Genomic DNA, 17,207 nt, shown 5'->3' on the forward strand with positions numbered 1-17,207 from the left:
ATAATCATGCAAAACCTCTTTACGATTCTACTGTCAAAGTGAGTTGAATCCCTGATATATCCAAGATATTCTTTTTCTTCTTCAGTTTTCTTTCATTTTTGAAGTACTGGGGTTGGAACTCAGGACTTGTTCTTGCTAGCCAGGTGTGCTACCACTTGACGCACAAGATAGTCTGTCTTCATGAAAACTATTTGTGGTAGAGAAAAATTTAAAGTTATGGATTCCTATAGGTGTGCCTGAATTTTATTCTCAGCTTTTTATTATACTGGGTGAGCATTTCACGAGAGAACAGGATTTAAAACAAAGTAACATATGGTAATTTTATATAACAAAAGAAATAAAAGTATAATGCATACAACAAAGGCATAAAAGAATAATAATAAAAAAAATCCTGCAAGCTGTTTTGCCCTACTGAGCTCACTGGTTGGACGTCCTGACTTGGGATGACACCAAGAACAGAATGCTTGGACTGAAGAGCAGATAATGAAGGCAGCCCCTTTTAGAGAAGCAGAAAGCAGGGGTTGTTTTGAAGAAAAGGATGGGGAGGCTCACGGCCCTCCAGGGGACTGATCTCGCCGTGCTGCTCCACAGCAGCAGATCAGAGAAGAAATCCAAATAGATGGTATTTTCAAAATTCCTTTACATTATAAAGCAGAGATAAATTGAGGCTGACACAAAGAAGCTCCATTTAAAGCCTAGGACAAAGGCCTCATTGCAATTCCATGCATTGTAGTTCTCTCATCTCCACACAGCATGTCTGTCCTGGAGATCAGCAAGGCCTTCAAGTTTCGGAGTGCAAGGCTGTATTCTGCAAAGTGTTTTGTGGAAATATATACAGCAAGCAGTCTGGATTCTAATCAGACAAGCATGGTGTGCCTTCGAGAACATGCCTGCATAGATGTCTCTCCAAACACCTGGACCAAGGAGAAATACTGGACTTTCAGCTGGGAAGACCAGAGCTGCAGAAAGCATGTGGATGAAAGAAGCATAAACAGGGAACGTAACCCTGTGGCCTGGCTACCATGCCCCGACGTGATGCCTGTTACCCTCCCCCCCTCCTGACATCCCCCAGCACTCTGGGCTCCCTGCCTGCACAGCCACAGAGAGCATCGCCCAGGGGCCTTTCTACATGGCAGAAGCATCCTGAATCAGCACTGTCCCATGCAGTGGCCACAAGCCACAACCCACAGAACAGGTGTGGCTAGTGTTCCTGGGGAACTGCACTTTGAATTTTGCTTTTTTTTTTTTTGGTGCCGTCCTGGGGCTTGAATTTAGGGGCTGAGTATTATATCTGAAGGTTTATTGCACAAAGATTGTGCTCTACCACATAAGCCACAGCTACACTTTGTGACTTTTTGGCGGTAACTGGAGATAAGAGTCTCACAGACTTTCCTGCCCAGTCTGGCTTCTAATTGCTTCAGATCTCAGCCTTCTGAGTAACTAGGATTATAGGCATGAGCCACGGTGCCTGACCTAATTTTACTTAAGTTTAACTTTAATAGTCACATGTGGCCTGGGGCTCCCATAACGGAGGGCAATTGCTAGATGCCGAACCCGCACAGGGGGTCATCTCTGCCCTTTCTCTTTAGGTCCCAGCTTAAAAAGGCACTGAAGACTCCACCTCCTCTGGGAACATACCTCGATTTCCCCAGTTCTCACTATATTTTGCAAATATTTCCTATTTATGTTTTTTGTGCAGAGAAACTACAAGTATCCATCCATTTGCCCCTGTTGAGAGCCAACATGTTCTTATTCCTCATATTCCCAAGTTAGGTGGCACATATTATGCTCAAGGAAACAAACGTATATAATTCCCTCTCCTCATGTGGTACTTGCTTATGCAATGAGTCAGTAGTGATTGGTAAAGAAGTTCTCAGCAATTTATGATGCTTACACCAAGCACAATAGTTGGCTGATATGTTTAATGACAATTTAATGATAATTTAAGGATAAATTTTATGAAATAACTTGCCTACCCTTCTGAAGACTCATAATGGGTAGATGGCACAGAGCCAGGCCAGGATACCTGAGAGTCCGTTGACGTGGGCCTCTGAGTAGTTCCTGCCTCTAAGCTAACAGCTCTCAGCCCCTGCCTTGGCTCGTTCTTCATATCCCATCCCTTGCAGTTATTTGGTTTGATTTTGTGTTTTGTTTTGGTTGGTTTTTTTTTTTTTTGAGACAATCAGGGAAGCAAAACCACACACCCCTCCAAGATGGTCACAAGGTGCAGGGGATGCAGGGCCCAAGGGGTTTGTCACAAGCACCATAGGCCCTGGACCGGGCTGAGTTCTTGCCACTGCAGCCCTTGCCCACTTAGGGTCCTGACCCACCACACTGGTGGCCATGAACTGCACCCTTGCCTCTCGGGTCACGATGGACTTGGCGCCTGATCTTTCTCGGTCTATGGTCTTCACCCACAGAGGTAGCTATTCCAAACTGAACTCCCAACTGCTCGCTAGACGGCCTCAATGCACCACCGCCCTGAGTTGTCCCCACAAATCCTTTAAGGAATGGACTATTTTAGCCCCACTAATGAGATGAGGAAAGTAGGTACAGAAAAGGGTGAAAGACCTGAATCACAATCTCATCTGATTCTAAAACTCAGGCTCCAGCCACTCTAGAAAGTGACTCAAGCACAAGGTAGAGTATTCACATTTGAGATTCAGGAGCTGAGGGTTAGGCAGCTCACTTAGTAGTGGGGTGACTCACTCCCACACAATAGTTTATAGCATCTGAGACTCTAATTCATGCCATGGCTCAGTAAAAGCTTGGACCTTCAGGGACAGTCACAAATAGCTGGAACTTGGCATCCCACATGTGTGAACGCCAACAACCCATGTGATGTCGGTGTCTCTCCTACACATCTCCACTCTTGAGAAGGATTCCTATATTGCTATGGATACAAACTGAGAAGAAAAATCTAGAACTTTAAAGATTATGGGACACATGACCAGTGAAAACCAGTGGTTTTATCTTGTAATAACTCTCCCAAGGAAAAACATCATGGCCTCAATGCAGCAGGTGTCATGCGCACGAGCAGGCAGCCGCAGAAGGCATTGTAAAGAATGACAAGGACAGTAGTGTGAGTGTGGGAGCTGGGCAGGGATGGGGAATGGGATGATGGGAAAGGGTGAGTCCAGCCAAGAGCTCAGTCATGAACCACTGGGCTTATACACCTCCACCAGGGCAGAGCTACCAAAGACACCAGCCTGAAATAGAAGCCAGCCATGGGTATTTTTACCACCCCAGTCCTATCAAACACTATGGACTCTGAAATTAAGCTACATAACTTCTGAATGTGTGAAATAAAAGGATATTTCCACCTTCTAGTAGTGTTCCTTCCTTTGTAATACTTTTAGTGGCTGTTTGAGCTTAATCAGCCATCAATTAAAATAGTATACACCATTTTCAAACTTCCACTAATGAAAGCATTTAATATCTATCTCTGTGCCCAATTAAGAAAATAAACTGAGGTAGCATAAAGAAAATGAAGAAAAGTCATGGTTCCAACAGAACTTGAGTTAATCTTTTATTCAGTAAAGTAGAACAGAGACCTGTTCCTCTCTCCATCCCAGGAGAATCCCAGAGCCTAGTGAGCTACTACTGTGGATGAAGCAGCACACAGGTAATCTCAGGTAAGCCTCCTTCCGGGTTGGAGACATACGTGAGGAAATAGCTCACACCAGTGGACCATCCAATGCAGCCCAAATCAGACTCATTAGAGAAAGCAGAAAGTATTTTTAATGTTGGCATTTAGAATGTTTTATAAAATAATTTTGCTGGTCTGGTGGTTGGAAGGCTTCTTTAAATGAGTAAAATATTTTAAAGTTTAATAATAATAAAAAAACAGAAAAACACTTATCTAGCTGGGCACTGGTGGCTCATACCTATAAATAATTCTATCAACTCAGGAGGCTAAGATCTGAGGATCATGGTTCAAAGCCAGCCCAGGCAATTAACCAGCAAAAAGCTAGAAGCAGAGAAGCAGTAGAGTGTCACCCTTAAGTGAAAAAGCCAAGAGAGAGTGTGAGGTTCTGAATTCAAGTCCCAGTACTGGTACCAGATGCATATATCTTACCTAGTCCTTATTCAAAAACTAATTCATTAATTGTGTATTCGTAGTAAGAAGTTTCCTTGGATGAGTACAAGGAGAATTCAAAGGATCATATTTACAGTTTTTTAAAATTTATCTATTATCAAGTGAAAATTTAAAACCAATTAATTTACTATATCGAAATGCTCACATTTCAGACATAAATTGTTCAAACAATTTACTGCTGGGGGGAGATCCAGAGCAGAGGCTGTAATTAATAGCATGTACAAAATGTTTGCACACAGACCCATGTGGATAAGTACCTCTGAGACAGTCAGATCATGGGATCAGACCGAGAACAAACGTCACATCAGAGGTGGTTGAGTTTTTACCCTATGTTGCAGAAGATATAGTAGTTATGTAGTCTCTTGACAATGGGGTCAAGGAAGTATGTTCAAATCAGAACTGGGCAGAGAGATGGCTAAGGCTTATTTATTCCTTTACCACTAGCCTAGTTCAGACAGATAACACAGGGCTATTCTGAGCCCTTGGGACAGCATCTGGATTTGATATACAAAGGCACCCAGGGGAAAAAGTGTTTTCTGCTCTGGGATTTGTAGAAGGAATACTGAGCTCTGACAAAGAAAACTTCTTCAGAGCATCCTTCCTTTATTGTTCTTCACCTGATATGCTCCACATGGTGGGCCTTACCGGGGATGGCTTAGGCTAAGTGTTCCTGCAGTAGTCACAGGCTTGCTTTGAATGAAGCATTCTGAGAAGAAAGCCGAGCACCCCGTGGAGACTTACCTCTGCAGGCAACATCTGCCTGGTGTCGTACAAGGAGCGGCACATTTTTAACACCTCATTCCCCAGCTCCTTCTTGTTCTCCACTGTACATCTGGTCAGCATCACCGTGGCTAGTCTTACCCATGGATTACTGCTGGTGCTGCTTCTAATGGAGAAAGACACAAAGTGTTGGTGATGAGGATTTATTGAACAGAGCCGAAGGCCCCCTCCCCCCCCCCCCCCCGCCCCCCTCCCCAACACACACAGTCTGCAGAGGCTGGCCACTGAGCTGCACCTTGGTGGGGACGGACATAGTGGGCTTGTTCCTTTCTCTTTCACAGGGCCGCTTAGGCTCTAACAACAGACAAGTGAAGGGCAGATTTCCTCCACTGCCTCAGGAGTAGGGGAACAGTTATTCGCTAAACATTTTACCATTCAGTCTGATGCTGCCTTACAGCTGTAGATTTTACACACTGAACAACTATGATGGTCCTTCCCCTGAGAGAATTCTCTGCCTTGTCCCTTGAAGTCACTTGTGAGTGTAATAATGACAAAGGCACTAACAACACTGCCGAAGCCTTAGGCAAAGCCTGCTGGGTCAGCTCAGCGGACAGCATATAGCCAGGGCAGTGGGCCAGGATCTGCTTCCACTCCAGCCGCACCTCTGTTCTGGCTTTCTCTGGGCTGTTTTACCATTGTGGAAACAGTAGTCTGTCAGTGGTGACCCTGTTTTGACAGCACAACAATGTAGCCTTGACAACAAATTACCCCAACAGATTTTTACCAGTCAGCTGGGACACACTGCATGCGAACTATGAATCTTCCAGAAGTTACAAGTCTATTGTACTTTTCATGTATATTCGTATAAGGGAGTAAATCCAGACACCAGAGATCACTCAGGCTCAATATCCCGAATCTAAAGATCTGAAATTTCAAATGCTCCAAAGTGTGAAACTTTTTGAAAGCTGAATGATGTCATATCGGACCCTGGTGACAGGTCATAAGCCAAGTGCAGGTGCACTAAAATATTCTATAAAATTACCTTCGGGTGGCACATAAGAGTACAGATGACACCCAAATAAATTTCATATAGACTTGGGTCCCATCCCCAACGTATCACATGATGTGCAATGCAAATATTCCAAAAGCCAAACTTGAAAAACGTTTTTGGTTCCAAACACTTGAACAAAGGAATTCGCACCTTGTCCTGGCCAGCTAGCCATGAGGTAGCTCAAGCAAATCTTTAAACTGACTGTACTGACCATCTCACACCTTCCTTCTCTTCTCTCCTCTTCTTTTAATATTTTGGCTAGTTTGGAGGTACTACAATCATTCATTGGCTAGTCTAGGGGGAAAAAAAACTGTTCAAAAGTAATTCTGAGAACCCATTTTAAAGGAGTCTCTGTGGGGAAAGCAATGTGAGCCAGAAAATCAAAAACAAGGCAAGCTTGGCTCCAACTTATTCTCCTGCTGTCCCTCAGGAAGAGGAGCCAGGCTGCCCAGAGCCCACGCAGACTGCTGGACATGTGACCTATGATAAACACCAAGGACTTTCATCACACACAGGTTAGCAATCTACAAGTTGCATTTGCAAGTGAATACAGAAGTAAGACAATACCTATACAATTTGTCTATAAATGAATTCAATGTTTTACATGTAATAAATGTTTCCAGTGAAATGGATTTGGTCCAGGGGAGGGGAGAGGGGGAGGAAGGAGGGGGCGAGGGAAGAATGACTTTAGTCACTGCTCTAAAAGTAAAGAAAGAGAATAAAACTAGAGTTAATGAATCTACCCAAAATACTCTCTACGGAATAATGAAACAAAAGAGGCTATAGGGCTGGCTGGTGCCTGTCATCCTAGCTACTCTGGAGGCTGAGATCTGAGGATTGTGGTTCCAAGCCAGTCAGGACAGGAAAGTCCAAGAGACTCTTATCTTATCTTCCAGAAAAGCCTGGTGGAGCTGTAGCTAGTAGAGCTCTAGCTTTGAGCAAAAAAAAAAAAAAACCCCTCAGGGCCACTGAAACTGAAGATTCCAAAAGGGATATGTCTGCACTGCAGTTTAAATGCTGCAAGCACAGTAGCCTCCTTGGAATCCGAGCCACTGACAGGTAAAGACAGGAGAAGGAAGTTCAAGGCCAGCCCAGGCAAAACTAGCAAGACCCTGTCTCAAAAAATACACACAGGGGCTGGGAAGGTGGTGCAGTGGTAGAGCGCTTGCCTTGTATGCATGAGGCCCTGGGTTTGATTCCTCAGCACCACATACGCAGAAAAAGAAAAAAGCTAGAAGTGGCACTGTGGCTCAAGTGGTAGAGTGCTACCCTTGAGCTGAAGAGCTGAGGGACAGCGCCCAGGCCCAAAATTCAGCCCCATGACCGGAACCAAACACACACACACACACACACACACACACACACACACACACACACACACACACACACACACACACACACACACACACACACACACACACACACACACACACACACACACACACACACACACACCAAAGGGCTGGTGGCATGTCTCAAGTGGTAAAACTTTTGCCTAGCAGGCTCAAAGCCCTGGGTTCAATCCCCAGAATGGCAAAAATCAAATAGTTCAGCTAGGATTCTGTTCTTAAAAAAATCACAAGGCAAGCCAGGTGCCAGTGGCTGATACCTAGAATCCTAGCTACTCAGGAGGTTGAGATCTGAGGACCTCAGTTCCATGCCAGCCTAGGCAGGAGACTCCGTGAGACTCTTATCTCTAATTAGCCAGCAGAAAACCAGACATGGCACTGTGGCTCAAAGTGGTAGTCCATTTTGGGTGCTAGCCTTGAACATAAAGAAGCTCAGGGACAACAGCCAGGTCCTGGGTTCAAACCCCATGACCAAAAAAAAAAAAAAAAGCAAGGCAAAAGGCCATCTCTGCCACAAGTAAAAGAGATGTAAGAAACTTTTTTCTTTTTCTTTTCTTCTCTTTCTTTTTGTAATGGGGCTTGCTTGACATGTGTCAATTGCACAGTGTCTTTTGATTCCAGTAAGTGGGACTGTTCATTTCTTCTATATTGATTCACAAGGAATTTCTTAGTGAAAATACTGGATCACAATTGTTGTGATGAAACCATAAATCAGATGTGACTCTCCAGCAAACATTCTGAAGAAAATATTCGAGCTTTGGGACAAGGAGAATTGGAAAGACATTGCAGCATTTCAAAACATTTATAATTTCCTCAATACTAATTACATATATGGATATATATACATATATGTATATGATTATTTCCTATATATACACATATATAGCTATGTAGTATATACACATACGTATACACACACATACACACCGCACACACACACACACACACACACATATGGATATATATAGTAGTACTGTTGTACTGGAGTCTGAACTCAGGAAGGTGTTCTATCACTTGACTCATATCGCCAGCCTGTTTTGGCTTTATTTTTCAGAGAATGTTCTTATGTTTCTTTCTAAGCCAGTTTCAGACCAAGGACCACCTACATATAGCCCCCCCCCCCACCCCCCCCCACCCCCCGCCACAGTTGTGTCTACAAGTATACGCTACTATATCTGCCTTTGGATTGAGCTGGAAGTCTTGCTACTTTTTTTCTTATTGGCCTTGAAGTATCATTTCTTCCTCTGGAGGAGCTGGGACTACAGGGGGTAAATTATGCTAGGCATGATTAGACACAACAATATCCACAACAGCTTTTGTTGTTTCAATGACCCCTGTTCAGCTGAAAAAATATGATATGGTCTTAAACTCAAGGCCTAGGTGCTGTCCCTTAGTTTATTCACTGGGTCTGCTGCTCCACGTGAGCCACTGTTCTACTTTTCACTGCTTTAATGGAGATAAGAGTCTCCAAGCCTTTGCTGCCTGGTCTGTCTTTGAACCACAATCCTCAGATCTTACCTTCTTGAATAACTAAGATTACAGATATGAGCCACCAGCTTCCAGAATAATAGGTAAGTTATCAAACATATATTCATCCTGTGTGTCAAGGCTACATGCCATCCTTCTGTTATTTACCTAGCGGCCACCTTGGTAAACAGGTCCTGATGGCATCCTAGAGCCTGTGCTTAAGTATTCCTATTGTACCTAATAATGTCCCCAACGTTCATGAGTTGTGATGCTGGCCCTCTGTGTGTGTACCTCCTTAATGTAAGAAATGGAAAGTGGTCAATGTCATGGGTTGCCAAGATCTGTAGTAAGAATGGATCCTTTATCTGTACATCTGTGAAGAACATTCATATGAGCTTTGTTGTTGCTTCTTAGACTGCAAAACTTGCTGGCCTGGCTAGTGTGCTATAATATATGCTTCATTAAGTTAGCAGTGGATGTGTAAGGAAACAGAGAAACGACCCATAATGCCAGGCACAGACATGGAGCGCACAGCCTGATTCCACTCACAAATCCAGGCACAGACATGGGGCGCACAGCCTGATTGGACCCAGAGTTCCAGGCATAGTTATGGCACAGAAGTGCATAGTCTGATGCTACCCACAATTCCAGGCACACACAGTCCAGAGCACACGGTCTTATCTTACCTCAATTCCAGGGACTCACTGGAGCTTTAGAAAACTTCCCTTAGACTGAAACCAGTAAGTGTTTGCCCCACTGGTTCATCTAAAGATGCTAGCCTTTAGAACTAAAGGCTAGCTGAGCAACTCTCACTATCTAGTTTTATGCAATACTTACACACTGTCACCCTGCATCGGTGGCCACGCTTGCAGGAGCAAAATCAAGTGCTGAAACTGGACCTCATGGTGACTAGCTTCCAGGAGTTCGACGAACAGAGAGTAGCGGTTCTCCTCAGTCTCGATGTCAGCCATGTCCACCTACAAGAACCCAGATTTTATTTATTTCTTTTTGTTCTGATGGTACTGGGGTTTAGCCTCAGAGCGTTGTGCTCGTCAGAAAGGTGCTCTGCCAGGTCAACCCCTCAGCCCTTTTTCAGTTAGGGCTTTGTGTTTTTGCTTGAAGCTAGCCTCAGACAGTAAGCCTCCTATCTCTACCTCCCAGGTAGCTGGGATTTGTAGACATGAGCTAGCCTACATTTGATGATTCTGATTAAATCTTCTTTTCAAAGTTTTTGTAAAGTGCTAAAGAAAAACAAAAATCCAATATCAAAAAATCAAAGCCAAAGCCAAACAACCTGCTATGGTTTTGATATTGTCACCCACAGGCTCCTGGGTTGGGAGCTTGGTCCTTGGTATAGCAGGGTTAGAGATGGGGGCCTAGTAGTTCTATGGTCTCAGACATGACCTTGCAAGGGACCGTGGGACCCCAGTTTCTCTGATTTCTACTGGTGGTGTGATAACTACTTTAATACATTCTCATGAAGTTCCTCATCAGAACTGAAGTATAAGCTGAACAAACCTATTTTCTTTATAAAGTTATCCTGTTTTAGGTATTTCATTATAGTAAAGAAAAACCAAAAGCTCTATGTCCAACTCAGTTCTGAAGAAGCATTGAAGATAGTTTAGAACTACAAAGTTCCACAAGGTTTTTAACTCTATCAAAATAAATTCAGTAAGTAAATTTCCATATAACTGGCTCGCTAGCATTTAACATATTTAATGTTAAAATGCTTTGTTTCTAGATGTGAAACTGTTAAGCTTCAACATCCTTAATATTATATACATTTTTAAAGTTTAAATTATCCAATTTCTGTGGGCCTGTGCTGAGTAGACAGCTTCTTTAACTTGTGAGATTTCACTAAACTACTTTTAGTAGATGCTTTCATGATAAATCAGAAAGAGCAAAATATCCTTTGTCTACATCTCCATTTCTAATGTAAAAGAAGACTGCCACATACAAAACACACACATTTTTTTTCCCTCTCACTGTGTAAGTGAATGATTTCTCTTCATACTAAGGCACTTCTAAAACAAATCACACCTCTAGTGCTTTTAAGGGAGAACACGTTTCCTATTTTAAATCAAAAGTAGCCGTCAGTGTAAAAGTCAGTCGAACCCAGCACTGCCCTTTCTGTGCTCTATCTGGGCACACGAGCACCAGGCCAGTGAATTCATCATGTGTGTTCACACAGATACCCTGAGAGCATGATGAGAGCAAACGCGACCTACCCTTTCCCAACTGTCTGCACTAAAACATTCAATTTAATGGTCATTTGGCTGTGATCCTGAGGAGTCATCAGAGAAAGGCACACAATGATTTCTCCGTTTTCATGAGTGCTCAGGAGCACTATGATTCTCTTGGTGACTGCTACGGGAAGTCAGATTACGTGGCGAATGCCAGGCCCTTCAGAGCCTGTGCTGAGCCCCATCATCTTCCTGTGGCTGTTCACCCAGGAGCATTTTACAGGATTTGAGATCGTTTCCTAACCCAGCAAGTCGGCTGACCTCACTGTACAGATGCAGAACTGGTAACAGGGCTCCGTGTGACAGAGCCCAAGTGTAATCTGCTCTGTATGCTGAGAAGCCAGAGGGCTCCAAAGAATTGATACACTTTCGGCTATTTAATTTGGTCTTCTAACCAGGAAGCTGGCAATACTGTCTTGTCTATTATAATGAAAGATTTGGTGAATAGAATTAAGTTACTTTCTTCTGCTCCAGCTCCCTACAGGAATGAGAGCAGACATAACTCCTTGCCCAAAGTCCTGGCCCTGGCACCAGAAGGGTGTGACAAGAATAATAAAGCCAGAAGTAGAACCTTTGTGACTCACCTCAGCCCGGTCCCCTGGACTTGTAGCTGAATCTACATGGGTGCGTCTCATCCTTTCTATAAACTAAAATACTGCTATGGCGGAGGTGGAGACAGGCAGACAATGATTTGACCAAAACTGTAATAACTGGTTTCATTTAATATGTTTTATGCTATATTTTCTCTTCACGTAGGCTCAGAGCCAGGCCCCTGTGGTTGAGGGCGCAGTGACAAGGTGAGTCACATCCATAGTCACGTGACTGGAAGGATTAAATGAGCAACAGCTCCATGCCATGTCTCTGCAATGGCTACACTCCTACTCTTTATACTGCTGGCTGTCAAGATCTGTTTTTCCCTCCTCAATACTGAACCTTTTCTGAAACTGTTATGTGCATTTGGGTGGAACGGCAAGGACTTTAGTTCTGCTTCTCCTGGAAAGCATGAGGGATATGGCTTATCTCTCCTGCTTCAAGCAAAGGGAGAGGTATTAAGATTTCTGAGGGCCCTAAGATATGTATTTAAATGTTTTTTTTTCTTTCATGCATTTGTTTCTAACGCATTATTAGATTATTTCTTTGTTGCTTTGTATGTCCCTCCCCCACAGTGTAACCCCCGCTTTCACTATATTTGATGTCAGTATAACTTGTGGAGGAGATGGGGACAAACAAGTCGTTTAAGGATTCAGGTGGACCTGTTGCAACAATGAGAAGTACAAAATGTCATGTCAAAAAGGAGCTTTACAATGTCAGTGTGTGTGTGGGGGGGGAAGGATTGGGTGGGGGGGGAGGGGGGAGGCTGGGAAGGGAGGTGAAGGGTAAACAAAGGAGGAGGCTGCAATGCTTGGTAAGAAATGTATGCATTATCCTGCCCATGTAATTGTAACCCCTCTGTACAGTATGCTCTCAAATAAAATAAAATAAAATTAAAAAAAAAAAAAGAAAAAGGGGAGGAGAGCCTCCCTCCGTGCTTTGTAATGGAATCTTTGAGTAAGAACCTGGAGTTGATTCTTTGTCAAGACATCTCTTTGTCAAGAGATTTTATCCTTCAGATAAGCTAACAAGATAGCCTGCCTAGCTCTCCCCATTTTAATAGATTCTGGCAGAAGACAAGAGTCCCCGGATTAGAGACAAAGGCCTGTATTGCCGGTGGCAATGCCAGGAGCCAGAGCCCCAGCCTCTCCCTGTGCTGCTTTCCCAATGCTGTCCCCCAGGTGGTGCGCAGGTGCAGTCACGTGAAGAGGACCAGCTCAGAGACTGTCAATCTCTGGACAGCACTGCTATACACACACACTTTGCTGCAGAGGAACTGATGCCTCTATCTTCCATTTGTCTTCTACACCAGTGTTCCTGAAAAGAGCATGCTCATGAAATGTGCAGAATTGGAGAAATCCAGAACTATCTCCTAATAGCTTTCTTAGTGTGTGCCAATACTGGGGCTTGAATTGAAGGCCTCAATCTCTCACTTGGCTTTTTCACTCAAGGCTGGTGCGCTAACATGTGAGCTATACCATATCTAGCTTTTTGCTGGTTAACTGGAGATAAAGAGTCTCTCAGATTTGTCTGCCTGGGATGGCTTTGAAGTGAACTGCTCAAATCTTCTCCTCCTGTGTAGCTAGGCTTACAAGTGTGAGCCACCAGCAGGCAATTCCTAATAGCTCTTCAATAGGTTTATAATCATCCTTTTGGAAAAAGACCATCTTAGTATAGTTAAACTTTTCTCTTTAGAAAATATATATTTCTAGATTTAGATTTTTTTTTTTTTTGTCGGTTGTGGGGCTTGAACTCTGGGCCTGGGTGCTGTCCCTCAGCTCTTCAGCTCAAGGCGAGCGCTCTACCACTTGGGCTACAGCGCCACTTCTGGTTTTCTGGTGGTTTATTGGAGATAGGAGTCTCATGGTCTCTCCTGCCCGGGCTGGCTTTGAACCGCGATCCTCAGATCTCAGCCTCCTGAGTAGCTAGGATTACAGGCGTGAGCTACCAGCGCCCGGCTAGATTTAGATTTTTAAATGACAAAATACTAATATATTTTCCTGGTTTTCGTTTCTTTTCTTTTTCTTAACTAAGGGCAGGCGCTTTACCACTTAAGCCTTGCCCACAGCTCTTTATGTCATTTAAATTATTTTTCAGATGATCTTGTTTTTGCTCAGACTGCAATTCTACCTACCATCTCCCTTCTAGCTGGGATTATAGGTGCACACCACCAGACCTGGTTTGTTAGCTGAGATGGGGGTATTGCTAACTTTCTGCCTATATTAGCCTTAAACTATGATCTTCCTGACCTCCACTTCTCAAGTAGATGGAATTACAGCTGTGAGCCACCATACTCAGCAAAGCGTTTATTAAACTCTTAGCTCTTCTTCTGCTGCTGCTACTTCTTCTTCTTTGCCTCCTCCTCATTATTTTTTTTTTTTACTGTGACAATACCGTACAGAGGGGTTACAATTACATGGGTAAGATAATGAGTACATTTCTTATCAAGCATTGTTGCCTCCTCCTTATTTTTTGTTTGCTTTTTATTGTCAAGGTGATGAATAGAGGAGTTACAGTTACATAAGTAAGGTACATTTCTTTTCAAAGCTGTTACCCCTTCCCCGACCTTCCCTCCCCCAGGTTGCACAGATTATTTCCAAATACTGTCTTGTGTATGTCGCTGTTGCATTGGCTCCCGCCCTGTCCTTGGTCTCACCTTCCTGTTGTTCCCCTTCTCTTCCCTAATTCAAATAAATGTATATACAATACCAGGACACCAAAAGCAAATACAGCGACGACAAGGTATATGCCATAGGGGGGAGAACATACAAAAGGAACAAAAAAAATCACATGGTGCACTAACAACAACATTATCATTAGTGGTAATACAGTTTAAACTTAAGAGTCTCACATTGCTAGACAGGTACCACTTGAGAAGAGTCTGCAGTCCTACCTACAGTTTCTTTTACTTTGTTGCTCTTATCAGTTAACAAGAAAATAATACATTCCATTTGGGGGTGGGAATACTGAGGTTTGAACTAAAGGCTTTAAACTTACTAGGCAGGCTCTTAACCATGTGAAGCATACCTCCGGCTCTCATCATTTTTGAGATAGTTTTCCACTTTCCCAGGGCTGGCCTGGACCACCATCCTCCTACTTCTACTTCCCTCCGTAGGTAGGACGGCAAAGGTATACAACTACAACCAGCCTTTTTTTTTGGTTGAGATATAAGTTCTTATAATTTTTTTAAAGCGGGGGGGGGGGGGGTAATCTAGAATTACAGTACTCCCCTGCTCTTAGTCTCCTGTCTCGCTGGGATGCCCAGCTGCTGACTGAACTTTTTATCCAAGTTGGCCTTGAACCACCTACTTCTCAATCTCTACCTCCCAATCTAGCTAGGATTAGTGGCATGAGACGCTGGTGCCTGGCTTCTATCTTTGCCTCAGCAAGCATCAAAATCCTGGAGGAGAAAATCTGCAGTATTCTACAGGTACCTGTAGAGTTAGTAACTATTCCTTACTGACACTAACTAAATATCATAAAAATTTAAAGGACAAAATGCAATTGTGTCTCAGACAAAGAGGTATCTGTTTCCTTTTATCTCTCCCAGCATGTTTCTCTCCTCATTGAATTAGGTGACTTTAGCCTTGGTTGTAAGCCCATTTGTCAAGCAACTACAGTCTCCTTATCAGACACAAACTCATGTCCTTGAAAAGAGTAGAGTAAGTCATCTCACCTCAGTTGAAGAGTTTTTACCTTAAATTTGTCTTTGGCGAGGAAGGGAAGTCCAAACACCTAGAATTGAGCCAGCACTCATATGAACCAAACCGGCACTCCTGGCCCAGGTAATAGCTACTGTATCTTCCAATATTTACAGATGTAGAATAGGTATTAATGCATATAAAAGTACTTTATGAATAGAAATTTACTACAAACCCGCAGACGGTTATAGTACTTGTAGTGGTCATATTAACCATCACACTGTTATTTCCCTTAAGACTTGGTGAGCTTTCAGCTGGCTTCTCAGAGATAAGGAAGGGTACTTGATTTAAGATGCAAAATAACTATGCCTTGCTTTCATAAACACAGAACTGGATTGCAATTCCAAGTCTATCACCTTCAAGCTGGGCCACTTGAGTTAGTCATGTGACCTCATATAGAACAGTTGAGAAAGAATGACAACCACCCAGCAGGTTTTGCTATGCACATAGTAACAATTCCACAAGCCTCTTTCTGAGGGCAGTTATGAGAAGGGAGATCTCTAAGGAAAAAGAGCTTCTTTTCATTAAGGTAGACTCAGATCTCCAGATACCAGCAGGACCAGTTACTATACATTCTCATTCAACTCTCATCATCTTGAGAAAAAAGGGACACAGAGCTCTTCCCTAACAGCTGAGATCTCTTGCTTATATAGGGACAAACATGCTTTGTGGCTTCTCTGCTGCCATGCGAGAAGCAAGAGGCCGAAAGGAAAGCGCTGTCAGTGAAGTGTGGCAACCCGAGCAAACGATATCAGTCTAAAAGCATCAGACCACACTAAAGACATCTTCCATCAGCCCAAGCAAATCACACTGCTTGCATATAAGGAGGAAGTGGCATGGTCTAATCCTTCATTACTAGTGACAGGACCATCACGCTGAAAGTCGGGAGGCCGGCCTTGCCATTTTAAGGGTGACTTTGGACAAGTTTTTAAAGATTTAGTATTCATTTATTCAAAAAAATATTTATTGAATGTCTGTGAGATCACTATTCTCATGGAATTTATATTCTAATAGGAGAAGACAGGCATGATATAATAAATAAATGACAGGCAGGAAGAAGTTAGCAGATTGTAGGAAATAGTTTATTGGGAATTAAGACAGTGATAAAATAGATTTTGACTGAATGTTAATTTAGACTGTGCAGTCATTTTAGACAAGGTGACATTTAAGCCAAAATCTGACTAAGTAACTTCTCATTGCTGTACTTCAATACCCTTCTCTGTACAAGATGACGAGTGAGCTGGGAAGCTTCTGTAAGTGTCCTCTAGCTCTAGACCACATCTGTTAGTTGCTGGCTGCAGGAGATCATCTATGGGATGTGTGCACTCACATCTCCAGTATCAACCTGCACCCTGCATTTGTCTGTGAATCTTGGCTTTAAAGCCATTTAAGGCAACACTAAGCTATTCTGAAGGAACTAAATACAGCTTTGCAAATGGAACTTCTGTTATGTTTTTGAGCTCTGCATGACCAAGAAATACATCTTTTGTTAATATTTTAGCAGATAAACCAACTGGCTTCTGAGCAGTGGGGTTAATAGAACCTCACATTGTTCAGATTAGGCAGAACACATGACTTTTTCATGAGAGTAGATGTTATCTTACACTAATTCTTTCTGATGATCACTTATCAGACTTGAAAATTCAAACGGAAAAGAAAGGCCTATGCCATACATTTTCTTTTACAAAAAAATGGGAGAAAGGATTGAGGTACTGAAGTATGAAAGTTTTTTAAGGAAACATCAGCACTTTGACCCAAATTTTTCATGCACCAGTTAACTAGAAAATTACAAAAGTTGGAAAAGTCAGATAGACTGTACCAAGGGGATTAATAACAATGCCTTTGCTCCCCTCTCCCCCCACTCATTCCCTCTTCATTTTCTCACTTGTGCTGGGCTACATTGCTGAAATGGAAATAAAAGTTTCTCCAACTGTTGGAAAATGAAGGTCTCTGAATTTTTAATTCTGTTAACTAATCATTAAAAAC

At 42.9% G+C, this 17,207-nt stretch overlaps 1 protein-coding gene and 1 long non-coding RNA gene across 2 annotated transcripts in view; one reads left to right on the forward strand and one right to left on the reverse strand.

Moving 5' to 3' along the window:
* Nbas (NBAS subunit of NRZ tethering complex) overlaps positions 1-17,207 on the reverse strand; it is a 306,644-nt gene that overhangs the window by 10,992 nt on the left and 278,445 nt on the right. Inside the window, exons 49-50 of the mRNA XM_042680768.1 lie at positions 9,524-9,663; positions 4,841-4,985 (exon numbers count right to left, since the gene is read on the reverse strand). Of these exons, the coding sequence (XP_042536702.1) occupies positions 4,841-4,985; positions 9,524-9,663 (285 nt within the window). The remainder of the gene's footprint in view (positions 1-4,840; positions 4,986-9,523; positions 9,664-17,207) is intronic.
* On the forward strand, positions 6,237-11,787 carry LOC122108788. Its single transcript, XR_006147631.1, has 3 exons — positions 6,237-6,385; positions 11,404-11,553; positions 11,686-11,787. It is a non-coding gene; the product is annotated as an uncharacterized LOC122108788 (long non-coding RNA).

The sequence above is a fragment of the Dipodomys spectabilis genome, unplaced genomic scaffold, assembly GCF_019054845.1.
Source record: "Dipodomys spectabilis isolate Male_0828 unplaced genomic scaffold, ASM1905484v1 ptg000066l, whole genome shotgun sequence".
Classification (NCBI taxonomy): Eukaryota; Metazoa; Chordata; class Mammalia; order Rodentia; family Heteromyidae; genus Dipodomys; species Dipodomys spectabilis.